We start from the raw sequence: 27,772 nt of genomic DNA, 5'->3' as shown, positions 1-27,772 counted from the left end.
CAGTGAGGTTAATCGACAAAAGTATCTTCATTTTTCAAGGGAATTAGCTTGAGGATCTTCGTGATGTGCTGGAGAAGACTTTGTACAGTGGTCCAAATGTCCCATAAATAATACAAGATCTTGGGGAAAAAAACATAGGACAACTAGGACAGAAATAAATGTTGTGACATTGCAGAATCTTGTGAAAACGATACGAATGCTGTAAATAAATTCAATATATAAATAAACCATATATTAGAGCATGTGATCTTTTTTTTTTTTTGTCCGAGTCGTGTTTATAGGATTACTGCTTGGTTGCTGCTATTGCCTGAGTACTCTGAAATTGTCTGAAAACTTCAAAACGATGTATTTATTTACACGTCTCAAATTTATGTTGAATAAAAATATAATAAATGATTAATAATCACAGTAAACAGAAAAATCAGCAGCAGCGGTGGTTGATCCTGCGCCCCCTCGCGGCTCGGAGCTCTGTAGCTTCTTCCCGCCGCTTCTCTTCCACGACCACGGTCTCTTTAATTCCCGGTGTCATGACGTCAGGTGTTGTGGCGCTCGCGCAGCAGCGGGAGGAGGAGGAGAGACGGCGCGCGCTCGCGATGGAGGAGGACGGCCGGAGCGCGGCGGCAGGTGGACTCCGCGGCCCTCGCGCCTCCGCGCGCCGGTGACCCGCCATGTCGAGCCGCTGGAGCGCCTGCTGGCAGCTGCTGCTGTTCGGCGCCTCGGCGCTCGTGATCGTGGGCGAGCGAGCGGCACGTGAGTGTCTGGAGACGTACACGCGCGAGGCGCACCTGCACCATCACGCAGCTCCGCGCGGACACACGGTGTTGATACAACAAACAGAGATAGAGAGAGAGAGAGAGAGAGAGAGAGGAGCAGCGCAGCGCGTGGAGGGTGGAGATACAGGGGGTTATGAAAGGCCGTGGGGTTCAGTGATGCGCGTGTAATTGAAGGGTGACATGCAGATAGAGATGTTGCAGTGGCATCACCTTCACAGCGCGTGCTGTAGCTGTGGGCAGGGGGTGTGGGTGTGGGGGTCCTGAGGTGGTGTTTGTGCTGGGAGGACAATAGGTGTAGCTATAGGTGTGTGTGTGTGTGTGTGTGTGTGTCTCAGTGATGATGGAGTGATGAGTTAAGAAGAGTCTGTCGCAGTAGGAGCATTAACCCTCAGTTCAGTGGTCTAGTGTGTTTAAGTATAACTAGGGAAGGTGTGGAGATTGTAGGAGTGCTTCCTCTATGGTAGGGAGCTCAAACCTGGGGTCCCAGCTGGCATTGAATCAATGTTGGATTTGGTTTTGATTTTGAAAAGTGAATCGACGTTTATATAACATTGTTTTAACGTTGTACGTTCAACAATTAATAAACCATAGCTCACTAAAACTAGATAAGCCTATAGTTAACAGAGTGTTACATATAAACTTACGTCACTGTAGTAAAGCTGAGTATAAAGAATGTTACCTACCACTACCAATCTGATTAAACATCTGATCTCAAAAACACTAAAACAGTTAAACAAACAGAACAGGAACATACCCGCAGGCATGGTGAAGTATTGGTGCCAAATTAAAAACCAGTTGCTGCAAATGGAAGTAAAAACACCTTTTTTATAACTCCGTCAAACCGTTTTTTGAAATTGTATGCTGATGAAATGTAAAACCACTTAATATTAAATGTTGTTTCAACGTTGAAACGTCACCGGACATTACTTCAATCATATTTCAACCACATTTCAACGTTGAAAGTCAGTTGTGTGCCAGCTGGGGTGTTTCTCAATAACCAGGGCACAAATAATTGACTTGTGCTTTTGGGAAGAACATTGTTGTCAGTTTACTGCACCTTGCAAGAAGGAACTCACAAGAACACAAGAACTGAGGACCTATCGAGATGCTGTGTGCTTGCTATTTTATTAGATCAATGAGGGTGTACAAGTTTAACAGTATAAACAATCCTAGTTTTTTATCAAATAACTACAGTTTTAATAATTTTATTAGAAATTTCTTACAAGGAGCACCGTTTATTCAAAATACACAAACTTATAATAAAAAAAAAACTATAACTGTGGGTCTGAACACCCTGTTAATCAATCCAGCTCAAGACCAGCTGGTCAACCAGAAAAATAAAAAACACCCTATGCTGGTTGGCTAGCTCATTAACTAGCTCTTCACCAGCATAGGGTATGTTTCCTCTAGATCACATGTGTCAAACACAAGGCCCGCGGGCCAAATGTGGCCCGCCACGTCTTTTTATGTGGCCCGCGAGAGCTTGTAAGATCTTAGTGTCTATAATAAATAAGTCAGAAGCGTTCTTTGACCAAAAAATACATTTCCCACAATGCTTGTCGATTGTATTACCCGCAAAGTTACGGCTTACTGCCACTACACGGCAGTGTAGTCATTGATGTGGAAACCCTGCCGGAGGGAAGGTGTAACTTCGCGGGTGGAATTGAGACATATAAATGTTTATCCCATAATGTCCAGAAAAAGAGAAGTTGATGCAGACGGACGGCTGTGCTTCAAGGCGAAAGACCGGTATGCCTTTTGTGTTACGAAGAGTGTTACTGACCAAAATAAACGCTTTTTAGGAGAGATATAAGTTCTGTGTAAACATTTATAAGACAATAGCTGACAAAATCTGTTTTAATGACGTTAATAAACATCACTGTGACAGCGCTAGTCGCAGTTTCACCGCAGCAAAGTACGAGGAGTACGTTTATAATGTAATCCCAGCAGTGACTCATGCTCTAAACGGCTGCTGTTAGCTGATTGGGCTGAAAGATGAACTGTAGAGAGCTGTATTATTCGGTTACAAAAATCTTTATTTCATACACAGAAGAACTTAAAAATTGTAAAAACGCTCCAGACTGGCTGAGCTGAGCCCTGTAGCCCGTGGCTGGGCTGTAGCTCTGACTCAGTAAAGACTGCGGACTTGTGGTGCTGCTGCTGCAGCTCCCACTAGTGGTTGGATGAGGAACTGCTAAATCTGAGGAAATGCTATGTTCTTAACAGCTCACAATTTTTGATTTTATATTTATTAAGCCTTATTTCAGTTAATAATTTCAAAGTTAATATAACTTGATGTCATTTCTATTCACTTGAATAGTTTGGTTCTTGATTGATGGAGTTTTTGGATTTCATGACATGACAAATTAAAAGGATTTATGTTAATAGAGCAACAAGCAAACATTTTTTCCATGCAACTGTAATATTTGATTGAATAAATAATATATTGAGAGTTATTTAACATTAAGGAGTAATTACATTCATTTACATATATTACATTTGGTTACATTTTATTACATTTATAAGTTACATCTGGCCCTCGGAGGACAGCCAATATGCCAATGTGGCCCTCGGCCAAAATGAGTTTGACACCCCTGCTCTAGATGACCAGCTGAATTTGTTAGCAGGGCAGCGTATTTAGCCGTCATGTCTGTGTTGAATTCACACTGAATTTACTGAGGGTAGGCCTATTTCTGTTTGTTTTCCTTGGAAGTCACCAACCGATGCACCTTTGATTTTCAAGTAGAGCAAGTATTGAAAGGCAGCATGGGTAGTAAAATGTTAAGAGATATATTGAGAGATCAGCCCTGGCCCTGAAGGTCTACCACCCTGCAGAGTTCACCTCCTTCTTTAATCTCTGTCACCTGATCCAGGTAATTAGGTCTTCAGAGACATTGAATATCTATATCTGTGTTAAATCTGAAATCTCCAGGGTGGTAGATTTCCAGCTCTCATGCTCTATGGATAGAGAATATGTGTATAAATGAACTATTACTAAGGTATTCACATAAGCAGGTATAGAATAAGTGCCTTTAAACTGTCTATTGTTTTACTGGATTACTTTATGGGTTACTTTGGAAATTGTTTAAATATTGCTGTGACTCTCAATATTTTGTACAAACAGTTAGGACCTGGTCCTACATTTATTTCAATAAAATGTATTAATATCATTGCAACAATAATATAATATATAACATATAGTATATTTATTATATTAACCAATAACCATGTATCAATATTCTTTATAAACCCCAAAAGGCACCTATAGTAAATTGGATAGCAAAAATGGCTTTATTTGTTTTGTAGTCATGGCAAACCCTTGTTTCTATCACCACAACTGTTTATATCTCTAATGCTGAATAATACACAATTTTGTAAGAATTGTAAACATTATGCACTGGCAGATAATGATGTGTCTTACCAGTTCAGTTAGATGAATCAGCTAGTTCCTTTTTTTTAGAACATGAAAAATAACTCATAGCTTATTCCCTGAGCTAATTAGACATTTTAGAGCAGGAATAGAGTAGAGGAGAAACAATACTAAAGAACAGTGGCATCAAGGGATGCATAGAGTTGGTGTCATGCAGAAAAGCCTGTATTTTACATATAATTGTATCTGGCAGTTGTTTTTTATGCCATGATTTCATGAAGAACAGATAAATGAAAAAAAATCTTAAATGGCAGGAAATTAAATTGATTTACACTGAATTCCACTGAGAGTTAAGAAGCTTTTACCTTCACAAGTCTTTTTTCTATCACCACTATGAACAGTTAGTTATTCTTAGTCAGAGGGTTTATTGTGTTTTGTTTATTAAGATTGTTATCTTAAAGGGTTAAAAATGTTGGTAAAGGGAATTAAAATGCGTGTGTTGACACAGTCGATCAGTTGCACACAAGCTGGAGAGATAACCTGCTCACCTGTGCAGGTAGATCAGTCCTACAGTAGTCATTGGGCCCAGATCAGGTGTCATTGAGCCTAGAGGTGTCAGGTTGATGCTATGTGAGCAGGTGTGTGTGTGTGTGTGGATGCTTGACTGCAAGTGTATTTGGTGTGCATATGCGTGAGTGCATGGTTGGCTGTGTGTGAGAGAGAGAGGCTTTGGCCTAGAGTCAGCACAGTACAGTACAATTGATGGGTATAGCCGTTAAGAGAGTGAATGAACTGTGTGCGGTTTACTGCTGCGTAAAACCGTGTTTGCTTACTGCAGCTGCTAGTGGATGATGCTGACGCTTCACACTCTGTAGCAGTTCTTTATAAAGTGGGATTTGTCAGACAAGTACGAGGTCTGCCGCAAAATAATAGTGCTTAATAATACATGTTTAAAGTTTAAATGTAAAATTGTCTTTGGCAGTCTGGCAGACAAAAACATTAAATTATATAAATACCTACAGACAAATAAATAAATAATCACAAAAGATAGAAAATGCACAAAGACCATGTAGGAGAATTGTGTATTACGTCCATATTTAGAATATTCACAGCAGAAAGAACAAATTACTTTTTGTATTCATTCTTCTCAGTAAGTGGAACCTTGAGTTTCCTATCTGATAGCAGCAACTGAATTAATGAATAAAGGGCATGAGGACGGTCATTATAGATCTAAATAGCCTTTTTTGTTATGGATTGGCCGTATAGATTCTGTAATGACAACTGTTTGCCTCTGATGATCTTACTGGCTTGGTTAACCACCTGGGTCAGCTTGTTCCTTTACTTGACTGATAGGTTCCCATACCAAGATATTGAGAAATGTAACCATGATCAGAGAAGGTTTGCTTGTAATAAAACTCCTCAACTCCCTTAGTAAAGAGAGCCGAGCTTACTAAATAGTACCATATTTTTTGCACTATAAGGGGCACTGTCAATAAACGTCTATCTTCTGGTCTATTTTTACACAAGGCGCACCAGTACTCTAGTAACTAGTAGTAGGAACAGGGGTGTTGCCATATTTCCATCAAATTTAGCAGGTATCACCAAAGAGCTAGCGCTTAGCACGGTTAGCGGGTAATGCTAATATTAGCTGCTCTCGCTGTTTATTTGTATGAATAAAGTGCTTCCGTTATTTACAGTAAGCTTAGAATACAGATTTCCACTAAACCTGGGCATTAGCATCACGGCTAACCACTAGTGGGTAATGCTGCTTCAGCAGTCCTAGCTGGAGGCCAATAATACTTACCTCTGAACAGCCAAAGAGCTAGCGCTTAGCACGGTTAATGGCTAATGCTAATTCAGTTCCAGCAGTGCTAGCTGGAGTTAGCAGCAGGCTACAGTCTGATAATACTCACCTCTGGAGGACTAAAGAGCTAGCGCTTAGCACGGTTAGCAGTTAATGCTGGCACATCTGGAGAACTAAACTTGAACTGCTGTATAATGCTGCACTTCAGCAGACTGGCTTTACTGCTCCTTACAACCTGACTGGTAAAATGCATACATAAAACACACTGGATTATAAAGGATTTTAAGTGCTCCTTATAGTGCGAAAAATACGATCTGTATAATATGTAATACTAATATGTCAAGATATAAAAACTAGAAGGGTATTTAGTAATATAATATGATCAGTGTGTAATTTACACTGCAGCGTGTATGAGCCATTTAATAGCAGTCAGTTTTAACATCACCTGTTAAACTGCATTCAGAATAAAATAATGATGAATAACTGATTTCTCGCTCTTTTTTTCTAGTGCTCTACTGCATTGGGTTCTACCTGTGGCAGGAGCAGGTGTTATGGGCGGGGCTGACCTTTGCCCTTTTGTTGCCGGGGTCGTTGGTGCAGGTGCTGAGCTTCCTGTGGTACAGGGCAGATGGAGAACAGCAGACATGTCACATGATCACCATACACACACTCCACCTGGGCATCTTCAAAAGGTGTGTGTTTGCATGGATGTGGATGAGTGTATATTGTTCTTAACTGGGGTGTGGAGCAGTGGAACTGTGTTCTCTGGAATGATGGAACTTTTCCAGTACATCCAAGAACAACTCATTGATGCTCTTGTTAGGCTCTAAATGCAATCAATTCCTCACAGCAAGTTCCAACATCTAGTGTGAAACTTTTATACACATTGCCTGTGTAGAGCATGTTTATGTAAGTGCTGAGTGTGTGTGTGTTTGTTTGCAGGTTGTGGGACTGCAGTGTGTGTGTATGGCGTGCACAGGGTTCAGCGCAGTCTCATGCTCAGCTGGTGATGCAGCAGGCGGACATGTCAGCTCTCCGTCTGCTGGAGGTCTTTCTCCTCACTCTTCCTCAGGCCTTCACCCAAACCTACATCCTCACATCAACTGAGCTCAGCCTTACCTTTCCAGGTCTGTCTCTACGACTATGACTTTCACTGATGTTGCTAACAAGTAAAGTAAAAGCGATTTATAGAATAGCAGTATTATTTGCTTTGAATTTTATTTGACTGCATACAGTATGAACACAAGATGTTTCAAGTTTTTGTCTGGTCAGCAATTTAGGGCTATTAATGAGATAAAAAGTAACTAAAGCCCTATTCAGAAAGGTTTAGTTTCTCAAGGGGTCCTGGGGTAATTTTCTCTTTTATGGGGGGTCCTCAGTGATTTTATTCCTGTCCAGAACAACCTTGTATGTGTTTTTCTCAGACAACCTCAGACAGACTGAATTATTTTTTTAGCTGAACTCCGTGGTCCCATCCGGACGCACATCTCTGAGTTTCGTCACCTCGTGTTTAAAAAAAGAGCTATTTGTTCACTGCCACGCACCATAATTACACTTTGGGCACGCGTTTCCACGGAGATCCACGGAAACACAACAGCAAGTGGAAATGGAGGAGCTACTGAACACGATGCCACATAAAGCCTAAAAAATTAAACTTAAAAAGCATAGACTGTATATAAATTGTGCAGCGCCAGCGGACCTCCCGTTCACCAAAACCGGCATTTTCACCAAAAAGTTACTTAACTTAGCTAACCAGAGTTGGCTTACCTAGTTAACTAGTTAGCTAGCGTTAAGTACCTAATGCTAGGTTAAAAATCTAACCTAGATACTAAAATTAGGGAGAAGAACAAAGTATGAATACTTATGAATTGATGGAGGGAAATTATCCACTTACCGCAAAAAACACCAGAGAATGTTTCCCTGAGGTTCTGTCACAACAGTTAACTGCTGAACAAGCCATTTACTGAAAAAATGTCATTTTAACAGTAAAATCCAAATGTCAGAAAGATCTGACTGTGAGCTCCGTGACTGAGCCACAGTGACGTAGTGTCTTCACTTTTCAACCCCTGTCATGCTGTCCATACTTATATACAGTCTATGTTAAAAAGCCTTAAACATTATTTTCCAGTCGCAGTCCAGATGCAACATTTTTATCACTGAGTACAGGTGTTAAATATTTTTCACAGAAGTCCCCCTGAGAAACTAATCCCGTCTGGATAGGGCAATATATTGTAATAAAATAATGTGGTTTCAAATATAGGGTATTAAATAGCAATGTCTTAATCATATTTGTTTGCGCCCCAGTTTCAGTGATTTGATTTTGAGTATCTGCCGATACTGGGTCCCAAGCTGATACTTGCAATGCAGTAAAAAAAAAAAGAAAAAACAAATCCAAGTTGTCCCTTAAGTTTTTTTTAAATAAAATTTTAATTATTATTTAAAAAAAAAAATCATCACAAAAGAAACAAGTACTTAATAGCTATACACACAAATACTTTTTTTTTTTTACCTAAGAACATTTTTTATTATTTAGTGGCAAAGTAGATTTAGACTAGACTTTGTACTGTATTATAATATCTCAGGGTAGATTTGATGCTTTTTAAATTAGACTATTTTAATGTAATGAGATACTGAGTTTCACTAAGAGCTTTAATGGATGAAATAAATGCTAGTATATGTGTAGCAGAGTCTATAGTAAATTTGTGGAGGTAACGTTAAATTCTTTATGCATCAGTGATGCGGATCTTTTCCACCCTATTCCGATCCTTTGAAAATGATGTGATCGACATCCTTAGTTTTAATTAGGATTTGTTCAAAAGCCGTATTCCTTAAAGGCATAGTCTTTGAGGAACAAAGAGCAGTAGAGAATGTGTAGAGCATTTTAAATGGAAAAAATGGTAATAACCCTGTACTGTTGCACACCTTGAGACATTTTTACAGAAAGAATGAAACACCTGAAACACTTCATCACATGGTGCCTAAAAATCTTTTTAAGAAAAAGAATGGGAATATTCTTAAGTGGGAATTTAGGAATGGCTCTATCTTAAAATTTTAATTATGTAGAGCAGACAAAACATGGAATATCTTGGGAACATACTGCATACAATCAAATAAAAGTCAAAGCAAAAGTGAAAAAAAACTCTGTGTATGTTTTTTATTGTTAATTGCATTTTATTACTATTCCAATGTTTTCTGATTTGGGTCTGAACATGATAAAATCATCACACTGTAGCTGTGTCCCAATTCTGTCAGCATAGGCATAGACTTTGAAGGTTGCGTAGACCACAAAAAGGTAGACTGCCATTTGCTTCTCAGCTGAAGTCCCCATGCTTACATCCTCACCAGCACACAGTGAATTTCAGGAAATGTTGGCTGGGGAAGGATCCATAAGTTTAATTTTCTTTGCTGCCTTGGAAGGTGGCATTTCTTGGCTGCGTATAGAAAAGTCATTAAATTAGAACCAATGAGTCACGTGAATAGGACACAGTCAGTATTAAGACTGTTCAGCTTGATTTTAGGATTCAGGCTTGATATGGTGCAACAAATCCTTACAGATTTTATTACAACCACCTATCAAAACCATCTTAGAAAACCAAAGTTGTAGAACTGTTACAGGTTCCAGGCTTGAGACCCGTATGCCGATTTAAAAGCATTAGACAGAAATAACTTGCTTTCATGGTCGGTGTTTTTTTTTTAAACTTTTTTTTAACATAAAGAAAACTTATAAATGTAGGTGCACCCAGCCCACAAATATTTATAAAAAGATACTGAAAAATATTTAGCTTTCTTTTTATATCTGACACTTGTATCCTATCTTCAGCCTGACACAGTACTATAAATGTATAACTATAGCAGTAGTAATTTAACCAATATATACATATATTGTAACACACTCTAACTTATATATGAACTGTACAGTCATTACACATTGTTTACCAAAGACCAAAATTCAGAGGACGTTTGCTTGGAAACTCATTTACATTGAACTGAACAGGGAGACAAACAAAACAAATGCTAAAGGTGCTAACTGCTAGGACTGTTAGGCTGTGACCGAAATGGCTCCCTATTTACTAGTTAGGGCACTATTGAGTATGTCAGCCATTTTTCTTTGAGTGTCCGAATCTTAAGGGGGGATTCGAACGTGATTTTGAGGGCACTAAAAACTCCCATAATGCATCATGATTTATAGTAGACTTCGCTGCTTACTAAGCGAGCTGAATGTGTCCCAAAATGCATTGCGGGTCTCTCTACTAAGCAACAGACAGCCGAAGAAACGGAGCGGACGGCGAGCCACCAGGGTTGCCAGATTGTTACAGTGGGATTCAGATAAAACCAATTCACAGGGTAAAACATGTTTCAGATCCACAAATTTACTGAGAAAGCCACCCAAACAGCTGATATTCGTCATACTAACAATATTACAGGGTTTATTCCAACATGAGCTTAACTAAAATATCATAAATATCTTAAATATCACTGATTACAAAGAATGATATTTAAATGAGTTTATCTGCGTATTTGTGTGATGTGTTTTGTGCCTTGTATCATTGGACACACGAAACAAAAATGTAAAAACAGTACATAAAAACAACCTTGCAAGCAATGAAAGAAAGAAATAACTTACTCACATATAATAACGAACATAAACACAGCTTCAAATTTCCATCATCAGGACTAAAAGCTCTGTCTCTGCAGGGTAAGATATCTAACTATAACACCGACGAGTTAAAATTCCAAACTCTTTACATTTGGTAGTTTTGTTCACCTGTCAAATCACAGCGTTTCCTCCAGACAATTTCAGATACAACTCGACATTTGGCATGATACCACCCAATCTGGCAACAATGCGAGCCGGTGTACGCTGCTATTTTTAAGGTTTTCTTCATGTAGTTCAGTAATGTGAGGATCATCTTTTAAACAGCGTGAATATAACAAGCAGATAAATAACTTCATGATCAGCTCAGAGCTTCACTATCTTTAATTCAGAGCTCAGTTCAGTGTGTTTATGGAGTTTTAAACACGGCTCAACCCCCCTCACCGGTGTGTGCTTATGCGACCGGTGCTGGCGCATGATAATGATGAGTTAGTGTCCGAATTCACTCCAGTTTTACCACTAATTAGTGAACTTATTAGTATCTCCCTACATAGCGCAATACTAATGAGGGAGTAGGGAGCCATTTCGGTCACAGCCTTAGTATACCCTCTTAGAACAGCCATTTTCTGAAAAAAACACATTTGTATCCCCCAATGAATCTGCCATTTTACCCTCATCCACACGTCTTCATTTCTACCAAATAATAAGCATTTATTTGATTTACAGCCCAACCTAGTTGTATAAACATGGACTAGTATGATTTATTAACTAGTTTTAAGTGAATTTTTAGCACAAAACTCACCTATAAAAAAACGGTTTAAGAACAGAAATCATGAATAGTGCCTCTCTGGTCTGAGAGGGGAATTCAAAGCTACTACAGCCAGTCACAGCTAGTTACAGTATAACCAGCGCTCCACTGCCATCTACTGGCAGGACCAGGGAATAGCAGGTGTACTTGCCTTAAAAAATGTTAAAATTATAGTACATAAAAAAGAGTTACATGGTGGATGAAATAAATAAATTAAACTTTTTATTGAAATTATTAACACAAATGTGACTATACTTGTGTCACAGAAACATACCCTAGCAACCTCTTGACACGCTCACAGGGATCACCTAATATGTCAAACACCAAGCAATCCTTTACAAAAAATATAGCTTCCTGACCACATAGCTTAAGGGCGTTTTCACGCCAGCAGTTAAAACGTTCGTTTGTAACTTTAGTGCTGTTCAATTGAGCAGGTGTTAAAACGTAATCACACTTGGCTGCGGATCAAGATAACCAGACCAAGATCAGCTAGAGGAGGTGGTCTCGGTCCAGTCTCAAACGAACACTGGAGCGGTCTCTGTTCCATGCACATGTGGTCTGTGCTGCGTTCACTGCTTGCAGCTGTGCGATTCTGTTTACTACGTCTACATCCGCACTGCACTGCAAGTATCAAAGTGCACAGATATGCGCTGGAACACAGAATCTTCTCGTTATATTTAGTTTCTTGCTCCCGCGCCAGACAGCTCTGACCAATCAGAGGAGATAATGTGCTCACATGATTTTGGTGTGTTTAGATTTATGCCTGTGTGGAACTAAACCAAACAGAGGGAGAAAACCCTCCAAGTAAACAAACTCATCAACTGATCCAGAGCATGGAAATGAACTACAGGTGTAAAAAAGGTCTGCTGTCCTTTGGTTTTTCTCTTGAGGTGCAAATGCAGCCTACAAAGGGGGCAGCCCTTGAATTGGGACACACCTGTGTTGAGTTGTAAAATAGAGTCATTATTGTGGAAAGATTTGTCTTCATTTATTTTTTTATTTTTTTTGGAAAGAAGCATTAATGCATGAATAGCATTATACACTGCTCAAAAAAATAAAGGGAACACTCAAATAACACAATATAACTCCAAGTAAATCAAACTTCTGTGAAATTAAACTGTCCACTTAGGAAGCAACACTGATTGACAATCAATTTCAACTGCTGTTGTGCAAATGGAATAGACAACAGGTGGAAATTATTGGCAATTAGCAAGACACACTCAATAAAGGAGTGGTTCTGCAGGTGGGGACCACAGACCACGTCTCAGAACCTATGCTGTCTGGCTGATGTTTTGGTCAGTTTTGAATGTTGGTGGTTCTTTCACACTCGTGGTAGCATGAGACGGACTCTACAACCCACACAAGTGGCTCAGGTAGTGCAGCTCATCCAGGATGGCACATCAATGCGAGCTGTGGCAAGAAGGTTTGCTGTGTCTGTCAGCGTAGTGTCTAGAGGCTGGAGGCGCTACCAGGAGACAGGCCAGTACACCAGGAGACGTGGAGGAGGCCGTAGGAGGGCAACAACCGAGCAGCAGGACCGCTACCTCCGCCTTTGTGCAAGAAGGAACAGGAGGAGCACTGCCAGAGCCCTGCAAAATGACCTCCAGCAGGCCACAAATGTGCATGTGTCTGCACAAACGGTTAGAAACCGACTCCATGAGGATTGTATGAGGGCCCGATGTCCACAGATGGGGGTTGTGCTCACAGCCCAACACCGTGCAGGACGCTTGGCATTTGCCAGAGAACACCAGGATTGGCAAATTCGCCACTGGCGCCTTGTGCTCTTCACAGATGAAAGCAGGTTCACACTGAGCACATGACAGACGTGACAGAGTCTGGAGACGCCGTGGAGAGCGGTCTGCTGCCTGCAACATCCTTCAGCATGACCGGTTGGGCAGTGGGTCAGTAATGGTGTGGGGTGGCATTTCTTTGGAGGGCCGCACAGCCCTCCATGTGCTCACCAGAGGTAGCCTGACTGCCATTAGGTACCGAGATGAGATCCTCAGACCCCTTGTGAGACCAAATGCTGGTGCGGTTGGCCCTGGGTTCCTCCTAATGCAGGACAATGCTAGACCTCATGTGGCTGGAGTGTGTCAGCAGTTCCTGCAAGATGAAGGCATTGAAGCTATGGACTGGCCCGCCCGTTCCCCAGACCTGAATCCGATTGAGCACATCTGGGACATCATGTCTCGCTCCATCCACCAACGTCACGTTGCACCACAGACTGTCCAGGAGTTGGCGGATGCTTTAGTCCAGGTCTGGGAGGAGATCCCTCAGGAGACCATCCGCCACCTCATCAGGAGCATGCCCAGGCGTTGTACGGAGGTCATACAGGCACGTGTAGGCCACACACAATACTGAGCCTCATTTTGACTTGTTTTAAGGACATTACATTAAAGTTGGATCAGCCTGTAGTGTGTTTTTTCACTTTAATTTTGTGTGTGGCTCCAAATCCAGGCCTCCATTGGTTAATAAATTTGATTTCCATTGATGATTTTTGTGTGATTTTGTTGTCAGCACATTCAACTTTGTACAGAACAAAGTATTCAATGAGAATATTTCATTCATTCAGATCTAGGATGTGTTATTTGAGTGTTCCCTTTATTTTTTTGAGCAGTGTATATTCAAGGATTACACTTTAAATTTGAACATGTTCTGTGTGTTTTCATGCCGTACAGTTGCTCTGTGCAGTGGTGTGTGTTTGCTGGCTTTGTCCTGGGCCTTGGTGTTGTACAGTCGATCATGCTGCCTCACTCGACCGGGACACCTGCTGATGCCACCCGCTGCCCTGCTGTGCCAGCTGCTGTGGAGGGCAGGAATGTTGGCTGCTCGCTTCGCCAGCCTGGCGCTCTTCACGCGCTCCTTCGGCTGCTGGGTGATCGGCGTCATGGGTGAGGGAAACGGCGTGCAGTCCCACATTTGAGCACATTCATAATAATCTATTATGTAGCGGGTGGTATAGCAAAATTGATAGATAACACTTCCTTCCCAGTGGTAGACTGGGGTTTAAATTATGTTGAGCTCAACACACTACTCCAGTAGAAGCCCTTGAGTAAGACTAACAATACATTCATCTACCTGTGTAGCATAAAAAGAGTGTAAATATCTAAATGTTAAAAAGTACATTTAAGAAGTTAATGAAAAAATAAGTACCGATATTGTAATGTGAAGTAAATTTAAAGACAATATACAGTATATAGAATTTTATTAAACACATACAACATAAGTAAAATGTGTCAAACACATTCAATCATGTACATATGCAGTCTGAGTAAAAAAAAAATTCTTATTATATCATTAGAAACTGAATTAATCTTAGGCGAGCACTGCAATCTAGTGGACAGGGTATAAACAAAACAAAATTAACCACGATCTTCCACCAATATTCACATGTTAAGAAATACTTAAATATTGTTTTTTTCTGGTGGTAGGTTCCCATTGGCTGATTGCTGCATTCTGGATGGTCTCCCAGCAGACGGACATCTGTGTGGGCCGGTGGTCCTGGCGTGTATTTAACCTCGTGCTGGGGGGCGTGCACATCTTTCTGTTTCTGAATGTGAAGGATGGCCCCTCCCGTTTCCGCATGGCTGGCTTTTATACGGTAACACCTACAACACTTACTAGTGATTCAGCTTATTGTTCCGTTCAAATTATTGAATTATTGAATATTTTATTTACTTTAATATCTTTAGTTTTAAGAATCAGATTATTTTAAAAATCTAAAATCATTATGGAGGTTTTAAAAAACTGTATATGAACAAAAGTTAAGCTGGTCATTCATTGTTTCTTCTGAAGTCAAGGGTACCCCTCCAGTCTTTGGTATTAGGCACAGTACCAATAGGTTTAATAGTTCTATTCTATTAGCAGTACTTCTCTACAGGTACCACATAAGCTGTGTGTTAATTTGCACATCAGTGACAGCAGTAGCCATAACTTAAAGTAGCTAAATTCATTCTTCTGAAAAAAATTGGTATATATTGTATTTTTTTAGCACCTAAAAGGCACACTTATAATCCTTTAATTTTCACTGCGCCTTTTAATCCGCTGCGCTTTATACATGAATTTTATCAGTCAGGCTGCAAGGAGCAATAAAGCCACTCCACTGATGTACAGCATTATACAGTAGTTTCAGTTTAGTGCTAGCACTGCTGGAGCAACATTAGCATTACCCGCTAACCACAGCGCTAGCTCTTACTCCATTCAGAGGTGAGTATATTGGACTGTAGCCTTTACGTTTACCGTGTTAAAGTAAGATATGTGGGATGAATTGCAAGCTAATATCGCCCAGGCTTACCAGAACACTCAGGGTTCCTCAGTGTAGCGCCAGTAGTTAGCCACTAATGCTAATGCTTCAGCCTTAGTGCTGGAGAAATTTGTAAATCTAAGCTAACTGTAAATAAATAAAAGTGTTTTACTCTCCCAAATAAACAGCTTTCATGAGAGAAATCTGTGTAGATTAGCATCCATTGTTCGTTTGACTTTAAAAGAAAATTACTTAGCTTAGCTTTACTTAACTTAGTTCACTACCCACACCACCACCCAGCGGCGAGACCTGCTGAATTAGAAGTTCCTTATAGTGTTTCTTAAAATATGCCTTATAATCCAGTGCGCCTTATGTATGAAATAGACCAGAAAATAGATGTTTGTTGAGCGTTTGTTGTGCGTTTTATAATATGTTGTGCCTTATAGTGTAAAAATAATGCACTGTAAAAAACGTCTTGATAGAATGATTGTTTCATTACAAATTAGATTACATGATAACATGAATGTAAACAAAAAAAAAAACAAGAGCATCTCCCTTCTCTAAAGCTGATCACCAGTAAAGGGCAATATGATGGCTAACACAAACAGATTAACTACAGTCTCGAACTGTACACCACTAAGATGGAGCAACAAGGAAGGGTTTCAAACTAAATTGCTTGTAAATATACAGTATATACTCTTACAAAATACTGTACAGTTTATCTGCTAGCACGGAAACACTGTGTCACACAGTAATGAATAATTAAGGCATTCAATAAATGTTAAAACACAATACTGCAGTGTTTGCCAATGTGTTTTTTAAAGGATGACTTGATGGATCATATTTCCCATCTGTAGCAACATAATTGTGCAATGTGGTGCTTTGTCCCTATTTTGCAGTTTTTTTTGTACACTGTTCTTTGGCATTCAGCTGTGAAGCCATAGAGGTACCACTTTTGTAAGAACCTTGTTTGTAAAAGAGATGTGTGAGTGTAATTAACGTGAAGGCCTATTATAAGCATTTTTTTTTTTTATGGAACCAGAAGTGATTATTTTATGACATTTATTACAGAACCAAGCAAAGAATTTTTTATTTAATTTAAGTGTAAACTGGCATATAAGCAGAAATGCTCATTTTTAAATGCATAAATCTAATCTGAATAAAGTATAAAGATACAAAGAGAAAAGTAAAAAAAAACACCACCACAGTTTCATTTATACCAGAAAAAATATATACTCCCACTTAAAGGGTACCTGATCATAGCACCATAATTCCTTTGTGAAACTGATCCTGAAACTGAGCGCTTGGTTTCTAAAGCTAGTTTCTCAGAAGCTCCGGTATAGAAAATGTAAATGTATCTGTCCTCTATTAACACTGGTGGTGTTAGTAACAGTACAACACAAGCCATCTGCATAGATTTCCTAACCTTATACATGCTGTTTATCTATTTGTGCCTCAATGCTTGAAATGTTTTGTCTAATTCAAGTATAAACTATAAAGTGATGTTGGTACACGTGTTTAAATTTACTATGAAATATACTCTTTTTTTTCTTCTTCAAAATGCTTTCTCAGCCGATGTGAGTCTCAGTATGTTCATAAATGCTTCAGCATCCCTGGAGACTGCCTATGAAACAGTTTGAGAGAATGCCAAGAGTGTGTAAAGCTGCACAAAGGAAAGATGCCTCTCTGAAGAATCTAAAATTATTTCTACAAACATAAATATGTACCTTAGCCAACTTCTAGAAAACTGTTCCAGTTCTGCCATTGTGGTTAAATTAGACATTTATTGCCTCATTTCAAAATATCGGTACTGCCAAAAGGTTTATATTATCTGTTTATTTATCAACAAAAGTAGTTTTAAAATGATTTATTACTTTATTGTTCATTTTCTGACCATTTGCTAAGACTTTCATAAAACAAAATTGTAATATAACAGTCATCACTAAAGCACTTAATGACTTAATTCATACTTGATGAATTACATTGATATTTGAAAATCATGTGGTGTGTCATTTAAAGATTTATAATGTTCCATTGTTCCTAGTGGCTAGCACTGTTATGTTAGAAATTGCTTACAGGTTAAAGGTCAGCAGGTGTCAGTACTTTTTGATTAATATATATTTTTGTATGAGTAACTTGCTGTTAGAACTGGGGTACCGCAGGGCTCCGATTAAGGGCCTCTGTTGTTTATTATGTGTTGTACATGTACATATTCTTTTCATTTAACCTCTTAAGACCCTGCGTCCTCATATGGGGATGTTACATTTATGCTTCTCTGCACCATGATACTATTTAAAACGTTGACCTTTTGGCCTCATATGGACACACTGCCTGTACCATCTAGTGTATAACAACATTACACTCAGTTCATTAGGAAAACAATTCCATTCAAAAGTTTCTACAGCCAGTCAGAAACATGGTAAAGTTAAAAATTCTCATCAAATTTTATGTTTGAAACTAGTTTACTTACTTACTGTAGAACCATGAAATTTAGTTTTTTAAATAATTAGGTCTATCTGATCCCTAAATGGCTAAAAAATAAATAAAATATAGTTTCAATTTGAACTTTGAATTGTATAATATATTTCCACGTTTTTGTGTACAGTGTGAAATATTAGCTACTGTAAGTAGGTTATTATCGTAGTTGCTGCCTGGTGCAGTAAATTTAGCCTTTGTGAGTAAACCTCTTTCTTCTCTTGTAGGTCATGCTGTTGGAGAACACAACTCTCGTACTGGCCGCCTCCGACATCTTGAGTGAGGCATCCTGGGATAGCCTTACTGTCCCCACTGCTGTTCTATGTAGCTTTCTGCTGGGTAAGTGTGTGTTTGTGTGATTTGTTTTATTGGATTCTGTTTTGTTGGTCAGTGATTTAATTAAGCCGTGCAAGAGGGGTGTTGTATTTGTTCTTGACTTCTGTGTGTCATGTTGTATCATACATTTTATAGTAACGTTCATTAATTTTTGGAATGATAAAAGTTTACATATTGTGACTTTAGGGATCTTAAAAGCAGTGTATTTTATTTATATTTGTTTTTGATCTCTTTGTGTGTTTTTGTTAATGTTTGCAGTGTGCAGTCCTTAATTTTTGTTACATTATTCATAAAAAAAACATTATTTTTATTTACATCAAAAAATAATAATTATTATAAATAATATAATCAATATTTTTTAAATATATTACTTTTTTTAGTTTGTCATATCGCCATCTCAAAAATTATTTATCAAAAAGTTATCAAAATTCACTAGTTAGAACTGATTGTCCAGATACTTTTGCAAACTATATACATCTACAGCTCTGGAAAAAATAAGAGACCACTTAAAAATGCTGATTTATTTTATTTTACCTAATTGAAAACCTCTGGAATATAATCAAGAGAAAGATGGATGATCACAAGCCATCAAACCATCAATATTCTGAACCGCTTGAATTTTTGCACCAGGAGTGGCATAAAGTTATCCAAAAGCAGTGTGTAAGACTGGTGGAGGAGAACATGCCAAGATGCATGAAAACTGTGATTAAAAACCAGGATTATTCCACCAAATAATGATTTCTGAACTCTTAAAACTTTCTGAATATGAATTTGTTTTCTTTGCATTATTTGAGGTCTGAAAGCTCTGCCTCTTTTTTGTTATTTCAGCCATTTCTTATTTTCTGCAAAAAAATGCTCTAAATGACAATATTTTTATTTGGAATTTGGGAGAAATGTTGTTTGTAGTTAATAGAATAAAACAACAATGTTCATTTTTCTCAGATATATACATATTGTATTAACTAATAAATTATTAAAGGTTAAAATAGCAACATCAGAAACTGAAGTGATCTCTTTTAATTTTTTTATTTATTTTTAATTTTTTAATAGCTGTGTTATACATGTATCTCTCTCTCTCTCTCACTCTCTCTCTCTCTCTCTCTCTCTCTCTCACTCTCTCACTCAGGCCTGACGTCATTAGTGCTGTATTACCGTTTCCTGCACCCAAAGTCCACTGAAATCTCTCAGGGTCTGCATCATGGAGCCCACATGGGCAGTGCGTGTCTGGACCAGGGCGAGTCCTCCTTCTCTCTGGGTGACAAAAGCCTGGCCCCCCCCTCGCTCCCTCTGCCCCTCTCCTCCTCTCATCCCTCCTTCTCTCTCTCCGGCATCCCCAGCTCTCTGCTGGAGCACGCAGGCAGCTGTGGGGTGAAGGCGGACGGGGAGTGCCGGCACCATCACTGGCTGCTCATCCGGCTAGCGCTGAAGACCGGCGACCCGGCCAAAATAAACCGGGCGTATGGTGCGGGGGGAGTTGGGGGGATTCTAGCGGAGGAGGAGGAACGGCAGAAAGGAGAGAGCACGGACGGAGGAGAGACTGGGTGCGTTTCACGCTCAGACAGCAAAGACGATACGCTGGCCCCTCTGTCAGACTGCAAGGAGGAGTTTGAGAGCGTGAGCGAGGCGAGAGAGGATGAAGAGGAGCAGGATGGAGAAAACAGTATGTAAACTTTAGAAGTGTAAATATTCAGAACATGACACTTTTAATATGTATTCATTTTATTAATGACTAAATTGTATATGTGTCACATTTATGACATTGAATTATTGTTAGTTATAGTCTAGTTTAACTAAAACCTAAAACCATATTAGTCAATACAATTTCTAACATATATACCAGTAGTTTAATTTTAGTCATGCATTTCTCACATAACAGCAGCTTAAAAAGTGTTGCATTTAACAACATTTTAACGTGCAATATTATATGTGTTAGGAGTGTGCACATATGGTATGGTACAGTATGGTTCCACAGTGACACGGGGTGTAATTTGCAGATATTTGTTACCCTTTAGTTTCTATGTCACCGCTTAGGTTTGTAATATGAATAATTCAGCAGTATCTGAAATGCTACTAAGGCTAAAGAAATTGCTGTCTCACTGAACAGCTAAGCTAATGAAGATGAATTACACATAGCCCTCCCTCTTGTCTTCATTAAATGATGCTAACACCTAAAGATGAAACAAATTAAACCATTAGACCTGGTTAACGTACTTCACTTCACAACACCAGCATCCTTGTGAGTGTTTTATGTTTTTTAACAGGGCCATTTGTTTACACACAGTCCCTTACCATGTTTGGCACCAGATAGAGTGCTTCCAACCTAGAATATATATATATATAATTATTATTATAAATTAGGGGTGTGCCATATCGTATTATACGCAATAATATCTGCAACATTTTTGAACAATATTATAACCTGAAATATCGTGCCATTTCACCCACCCCTAAGTATCTACTACTTTTTGCTGTTTTTAATCTGATAAAATTCTTGGATTTCTTTGGATCTTAGTTAGGGGGTGTGCCATAATTTTTATTTTGTTGCAGTAGTGTATTCTTGAAAAAAATTTTTTATTTAGTGTTTTGTCATATCGCCAAAATATGCTTTTTAAATATGCAAGATGAGCTTTTTAAATATTGACATGTCTGATCTCTCTGTCTGTAAGGTGACAGTCTGGAGATGGAGAGTCCTCTGGAGTCTCCGGAGTCGGAGTGTAAGCGCAGTTCTCCTGAGGGGAAGTCAGTGTTCGGGGACAGTCCAGAGCCGAATTACTGCCCCACCGAGTCCAGCTCCACACTTTATTTCAGCGCAGACCCCCAGTCCCCCAGCAGCGCCAGCAACTCGCGCTTGGACCGTGACCCGTGCTTCAGCTTCGGCTCCGGAGCCGGCGTGGAGGCTCTAGGGGAGCCGAGCCCTGCATCCAGCGACCGTGACCTCATGCTAGGAATTCTGGGCCGTGGCGGTCCTCGCTACACTTCTGCTCCCGGGCTAGATGCCCCGGGGCCTCTGGAAGGCTCCGCCCCTCACCTGAGCGGCCCCCGCAGACAGTTGGTGCTGTCCCGACGAGGCCTTGAGGATGACTCAGGCTTCTAAGGAAAAGGGACAGTTTTTTTAAGGGATAGATTGGCCACCCTTCATGCCCACAATGCAATGCTGTCTATCAACCCTTATGGTCTGAATTTTGTATACAATTAATAAAATAGACCTCTAATGTGGTTTATATGATTGTGACACTGTATGACACACTGTTATCTCTAAAGATTGACTAAAGTATAAACAAGTTTTAGGGCCCTATCTTAAACCCTGGGTAAGGCACGTTGTGATGCTCATTGCTATCTTACACTCTATTTAAATAGCAATGGTACTTATAAATATGTCTACGGTGATGGGCCTGGTGGTCTGGAAGTGAGATGTGTTCAGGTACATTCTGGCGTACTGCTATCTTGGCAATGAAAAACACTGGTGATCCACTGACTGAAATCATCTTAAGTCACCTGTCAGACGTTCATTGCATCTTGGCAACGCAGGTGTGCCGCACACACTTAACACACATGCACTTCCGCTTGCTACACACACACATGGACAAACAGCCATTCGCAAACACAACCTTTACATCAACAATAAACAGAATACAAGATAAAAAAAATAACATTGCTATTCATTTAAATTAACTTACACACATTCACAGCGTTAACAAGCAGGTCAGGTTCCCCTGCTGAGAAGCGCAGAAGTGCTGCGTCTTTAAAATACCAATCCGCCAAAGTCAGAGCTCACCTGCCTCCTGGCAATCGGGGAATGGCAAGCGACACGTTAATTGGTTTATTTCACATTACGTCCAAAACACGCCCATGATTAATTAACAAAAAATTAGTACACGCCTTTTGCCTTTTTGAGTTTTGAGACACTCAGGGTGTACTTTTCACATTACGATTTCAAAGACGCACTGACACACCCTAAATCAAGCTGCGTTGGCTAGTCGGCGGCTTACTTATAGATCGCTAGGCTTTAAGATGGGTGCTGTTCCACTGCCGTTGTGCCGCTGCTGGCGCCAAGTTCCCGGTTCTGTGCTTTTCCACCGCAAATAACCGCGAACCTGTGATGCAAGCGGACAAAGGGCTGCACGTTCAAGCGTCACAGTCGCAAAGTTGTTTAAACTTCTGTTTCCAGTTTGTGGAACACGCCCACATTCTAATCTCTGGCCTGGCATTTAACTCACTCACTCTAGTACAGCAGACATGTTTAGCAAAACACAAGGGGTCACTATTAGCAATCATTAGAAAGGTGTTTCGTGACAGTTATGCTTTAACCCTTTTCTTTTTTTACCATTATATAATAAAATAGCCTTAATGTGTTTTCTTCTAACTTTTCAAAAATTTACAAGCAATTACAAAACTACAGCTAAAAAAGTTGATTGAACACTTTTAACAGAAATGTTCCTTTCTTCTGAATTTAATTTTAAAATCTTATTTTATGTATCAGCTTCGGGTCTCACATGAGCCTCAGTACTTTTGCTGGAACTGTTCTATAAAAACACATCCACTAGTGTGCGCCACCTTAATGAAGACCTGAAGAAAGCCTGTGGACATAGATTTATGGTGACGCTAGCCTCACAGCATCAGAGTGTTAACTAAAGAAGCTAAATCTGGATGCCCAGTATATCAATGCTGATTGGCTACATCTGTGGAAACTGGTGAAAATTTGTATACATTTTCTCTAAACCATAGTTTTCATGCTTTTTCAACAGCAGTGTGTTATACAGTGTTACTATTTCTACCTAAAAAACTGTGATGGTTTTGGCATGTAGTTAGCAGCATGCTAATTAGCCATAGTAGCTTTAGTTCAAAACTAAAGAAGAAGCAAAACTTCTAAAACCAAACATGACTTGACTGATTGACTACATTTAAGGTAGAACGGTGGGGTGGGTTGAGGGTGTTAAGACTTATAAATTCAGACGTTTTGCTGAATTATTGCTTTAAACACGAACTAAGCAGGTCAAACGTGTGCAAATGTTTAATTGTGACATAATATTTATAACACTATTAATATTACATTGTTCTATGGCTGTGAAAACTGAAAATAGATGTTTGTGTGCTGTACATCTCTGTGTCTGTAAAAAAAATCGACATGCTGCAGGTGGGGTTGAAAAGCACAAGCCGCAGGCCGTTTCTCACTTCTGTCTGACTGAATCTGAAATTGCTGCCTGTTTGACACAATCAGTGCTGAGCTACAACCTACAGCATGCAGCTACTACTTACAGAACTGCTCTGCTGGAACAACAGACAAGCAGCAGTGTGCCTGATTGGGCATAATAGTTAAAGTATCCCACGCCTTTGAAATTGCATGTGCAGCACCTTAAACATGCAGATGACTTTTTTCCAATGACTGCTATAGCTTTGCTCAAGCTATAACACATCATCTGTTGTAACTATGCCAAGTAGGAAGCTATTTTTGATTCAGTCTCTTCTCTGATGCTGTTTTTATCCTGTATTTCAAAAAGTGTCTCTAAATCTCTAAATAGCAGCCCTGTAGCGGCGACTGAGCCATACCTGTCAAAGCAATCCGAGAGCAGCGAGCCTTCTCTGGAGACAGCCTCGTAAAAATAAGAAGCAGTCTGAACAGAACACAATAAACAGACTGTCCTGTTCTGAACTGAAAAAATCTCCATCACAAATTATCACCTGAAAGAAAACGCTAATCTGATTCTGAGCATCTGAATAGCATTACATCTCGTTTTCTATTCTGAATTTAACATTGTAATATAGGTTTGGATTCTGTGTTTTTCCAGATTCATAACCAAGCCTTGATGTGAAGTTGTGTATGTTTTTTTTTCTTTTTTCTTTATTTGTTTTCCTACACTACTGTTCAAAAGTTTTAGTACCTTAGGTTCCCAGGTGGTGTAACCATATACGCATTGATTTAATCCTTAGTGTTGCCACAGCCCCACAAAAAATGGCTAGCTAAAACTTTGATAAAATTGGTGGGATTTGGCTGCCAGTAAATATATCTAAATACAGCAAAAAATTGTGCTTATTTAAAACTAAGGTTCTGTAATTTGGTGTTTCTGTAATTAAAGTTTCAAACACAAAGTATTTAATTAACAAATTTCTCAAGGGAACAACCTTTAAAAAAAAAACACTTATATACTCACATTTGTAAAATGCATATAAAATAATATATATTAAGGGATTATAGGCACATTTCTATATGTAACTATTCAGTGTCTACTATAAATTATTATGTGCACTAAAAATTATGTAGTAAGTACTATAAATTGTGTAGTATCTACAATAAATTGTTCAAAGGTACTATACATTATTCTTTATATAATATACATTATTCACTAAATAAGTTGCTGCTCTAGTTTAAGTAACATTTTTTTCTGAACTTTTAAACTGTAAATATTTCAGTAATTACTATAAATTATTAAACTACATTATAAAATTTATGAAATTACCATTAAGTTATAAATTATTCAGAGGCTACTATAAATTCAGTATCTTCTGTAAATCTTTCAGAAGCTATTATGAATTATTCAGTAATTATTTTGTAATTACTTATTCAGTAACCAGTGTGGCCCAATACCATTAAAGTCAGTGTCTTATAACTTTTGACCAGTAGTGTATTTCATGCTTGTGTGCAGGTTTATTTGACTGTATATGCTCTATAATTCATACGTGCAAATGAACAGTAATACAGGGCTATAATCGCTTGCTGTAAATGTGTATTTGTACAGCTGTTAGTAGTTCATTGGGCTGCCGTGGACAACAAGCAGTGGACTTTTCTCAGGTTAGGATCATTTTGCCAGTAAATTTTAGAAAGAAAAAGTGTAAAAGTTATAAAAAAAAAATGGACAAGGCCATTGAGAAGCATTGTCTTTGTTTAACCCTGCAATACTTCTCTTATATGGTCTTGGTTTTCTCAGCTGAAATGGAGCCTGAGTAAGGGGCCTGAGTAGTAAACGCCTTAATACATTTTGACCAATGAGAGCACACATTTGTTACAGATACTGATTGGACTTCAAAACACAAGCTTTAATTGTGGCTTTTATTTCATAGCAACGGTTGTTAAGTTGGACAAGCTTAAGCAATAATACACAAGACGGGAGTGCTAAAATGTTAGTGTATTATTGTGATTATACGAAGTTTCATTATCTCTGTTTATTGATTTTGAGTTAAAGAGGATGAGAAATACGATCTGTTTGGTTATAAAAACTCTGTAAGTTAAAATAGTTCCATTGCTGCTCTGTTTGTAACTGCGCTGTTTGGTTTGTAAGCGCTGCATCGTTGCTAGGTTACCTGTATGTGGTGGAGTAATACTGTACATGGAGAGCTTTGGTTACAGTGCATTACCAGCACTAATAGAACACCTCAGCCAATCACATTGCAGGGTTGGAACTGAACTGTGGTATAATTTTTATTTTCTTTTATTTAAACACTCTTTTTAGTATAATTAGTCTTCATTATGCCTGCATTGAATGTGGGTTATTCTTCTCCAGAGATATTTATTTTGAGTGTGAGTTTTGCATATTGAAAGGTCACATTGTTGTTGTGGGATAAAGCTAACATTAGCCTACTACTATGTAGCATTTAAACTAATATTATTACAGTGTCTTTGTAAATTTCAATGGGGTTAATAACACCACTCTGTAAAGCTTGTCCAACCTAGCAGCAGTGACTATGAAAGAGCACGTTTGTGGGCGGAGCATAGGTAAATCAGTTAAAAATCTCTGATTGGAACATGTACAGTAAGGCATGTTATAAGTCAGGGAAATATTGATTGGACTACTAAAAGCATGCAGTAATTCAGGTAAATCTGATTGGCTGCCCTGTTACTGATACCTAAAGACAGAGGTATATGACAGTAGATTTACAGTCCATTGTTTTACACATTTTTTCTATGATTTATAAACCTAATCATTTTTCTGCAAACACCATTGTTACCTGTGTTTATATTCTGTCCTTTACTGTTGTACAGAGCTGTACAGTTTCTATATGTTTGGCAAAACATGAAGTAATAAGATAATAATATACAGCGTATTCTTTATACAGCATTTTCTGCTTTATATGATTTTTAAAAGAACTCAAGGACTATACAATGCAGGAATGTACAGCTGTGCCCCATATCACGTGTGTAAATATGTGGAAACTGGCGTGACTTTTGACCAGCTACTGTTGCTGTTTTTTTCTGTCCCTCTGATCAGGGATTTTGGAAAAGACAAAAAAGGTTTGATGAACATATGCATAATATTTCATCATCACTAATTATTTGCATGCAGTTTTATAATAACAGTAGTTTAAGAAATACAAGCTAATAATGGAGGTTAGGTAGTATTTCTATGTTAAACATCCATTTACTGGTTACTGTAGGAGCTTCATGAATCCGTTTCAAGCATTAAATTAGAGTGTCCAAACCTAAATGTGTTGCTTTTTCTGTTTGGTATTACTACTTTGAATGCATTATTATTGTTTTATCCATTTTTAATAAAAACTTCAGTACAGGATTACAGGGCACACAGTGGCATGCAAAACAGTGCATACTCCTGATCACAATTTCTGTTGCTCTGAATAGAGAAGTAAGCAAAAGATGACCTGGTCTCCAAATGATATGTTTGATTCATTTCACTTCAACTTTTTAAGTGGTATTATTTGTGTATTTTTTTATTTGTAAAAAATGTTATGTGAAATGGCAAAAAATCACATGCTCCCCATATTTGGCTCTCAGAATTTAGTTACTCAGATTAGGTCTCAGATATCATTTAGCTTGTTGAGGACTAAATCTTGTTCACTATCATCATTTAAATGAACACCTCTAGAGAGAGCTTACAATTGCTGTTGGAATAAGGCATCCTTCATATATGAGAGACCTGGAGCAGACTGCAAAAGAAGAGTGGTCCAAATTTCCAGCTGAGAGGTATAAGACGCTTGTTAATGGTTTTAGAAAGGGATTGATTTCAGTTATTCTGGTGTGCAACCAAATATTAAAATGCCATTAAGGATTATATTTTCTGTAGTTACTCAACATGGTCTGGATGTATCAGATATTAAGGAAACATGCTAAGATAAAGCACTTTATACTCTTGTCGGCAGAGCTTGTTTTTTCATTCATTTTAAAATATCTAGTTGTGTTTTTTAGTATGAATGAATGCCATGTGAGCTGTTATGGTGTTTCTATAGACCTGCTATATTTTACTGAATTACTGGTCTCTGAAGAAAGACAGGATTTGGCTCTTGCTCTTGAATATTCATACATGCACACATATCGCCTCTGATTGGCTAACAGCAATGCAGCAGAGAATGTCTACCTGCCTTCTCCCACAGTCAGTTTTACAGCTCCAAAACTCAAAGTAAAAAATGTTTTAGAGATACAGC

The 27,772-nt window shown here is 38.7% G+C and overlaps 1 protein-coding gene across 1 annotated transcript; it reads left to right on the top strand.

Annotated features, from left to right (window-relative positions):
* The first annotated feature begins 553 nt into the window (after positions 1-553).
* On the top strand, positions 554-26,820 carry xkr5a (XK related 5a). The gene is made up of 8 exons (XM_007260485.4): positions 554-750; positions 6,456-6,639; positions 6,890-7,074; positions 14,028-14,240; positions 14,781-14,950; positions 18,295-18,406; positions 19,530-20,063; positions 21,070-26,820. The coding sequence occupies exons 1-8, from the start codon at positions 669-671 to the stop codon at positions 21,495-21,497; spliced, it is 1,908 nt and encodes a 635-aa protein (XP_007260547.2). The 5' UTR covers positions 554-668; the 3' UTR covers positions 21,498-26,820.
* Positions 26,821-27,772: the final 952 nt, after the last annotated feature.

The sequence above is a fragment of the Astyanax mexicanus genome, chromosome 1, assembly GCF_023375975.1.
Source record: "Astyanax mexicanus isolate ESR-SI-001 chromosome 1, AstMex3_surface, whole genome shotgun sequence".
Classification (NCBI taxonomy): Eukaryota; Metazoa; Chordata; class Actinopteri; order Characiformes; family Acestrorhamphidae; genus Astyanax; species Astyanax mexicanus.
Note: the sequence above shows the minus strand (reverse complement) of the source record. Positions and strands in the feature narration are given on the sequence as shown.

What these genes read in the sequence shown, in the direction of transcription:
- xkr5a (XM_007260485.4), top strand. Translation starts at nt 669, where the DNA reads ATGTCGAGCCGCTGGAGCGCCTGCTGGCAGCTGCTGCTGTTCGGCGCC. An exon ending in CGTGGGCGAGCGAGCGGCAC is followed by an intron (nt 751 to 6,455) that starts GTGAGTGTCTGG and finishes CTTTTTTTCTAG; the next exon opens with TGCTCTACTGCATTGGGTTC. An exon ending in CTGGGTGATCGGCGTCATGG is followed by an intron (nt 14,241 to 14,780) that starts GTGAGGGAAACG and finishes TTCTGGTGGTAG; the next exon opens with GTTCCCATTGGCTGATTGCT.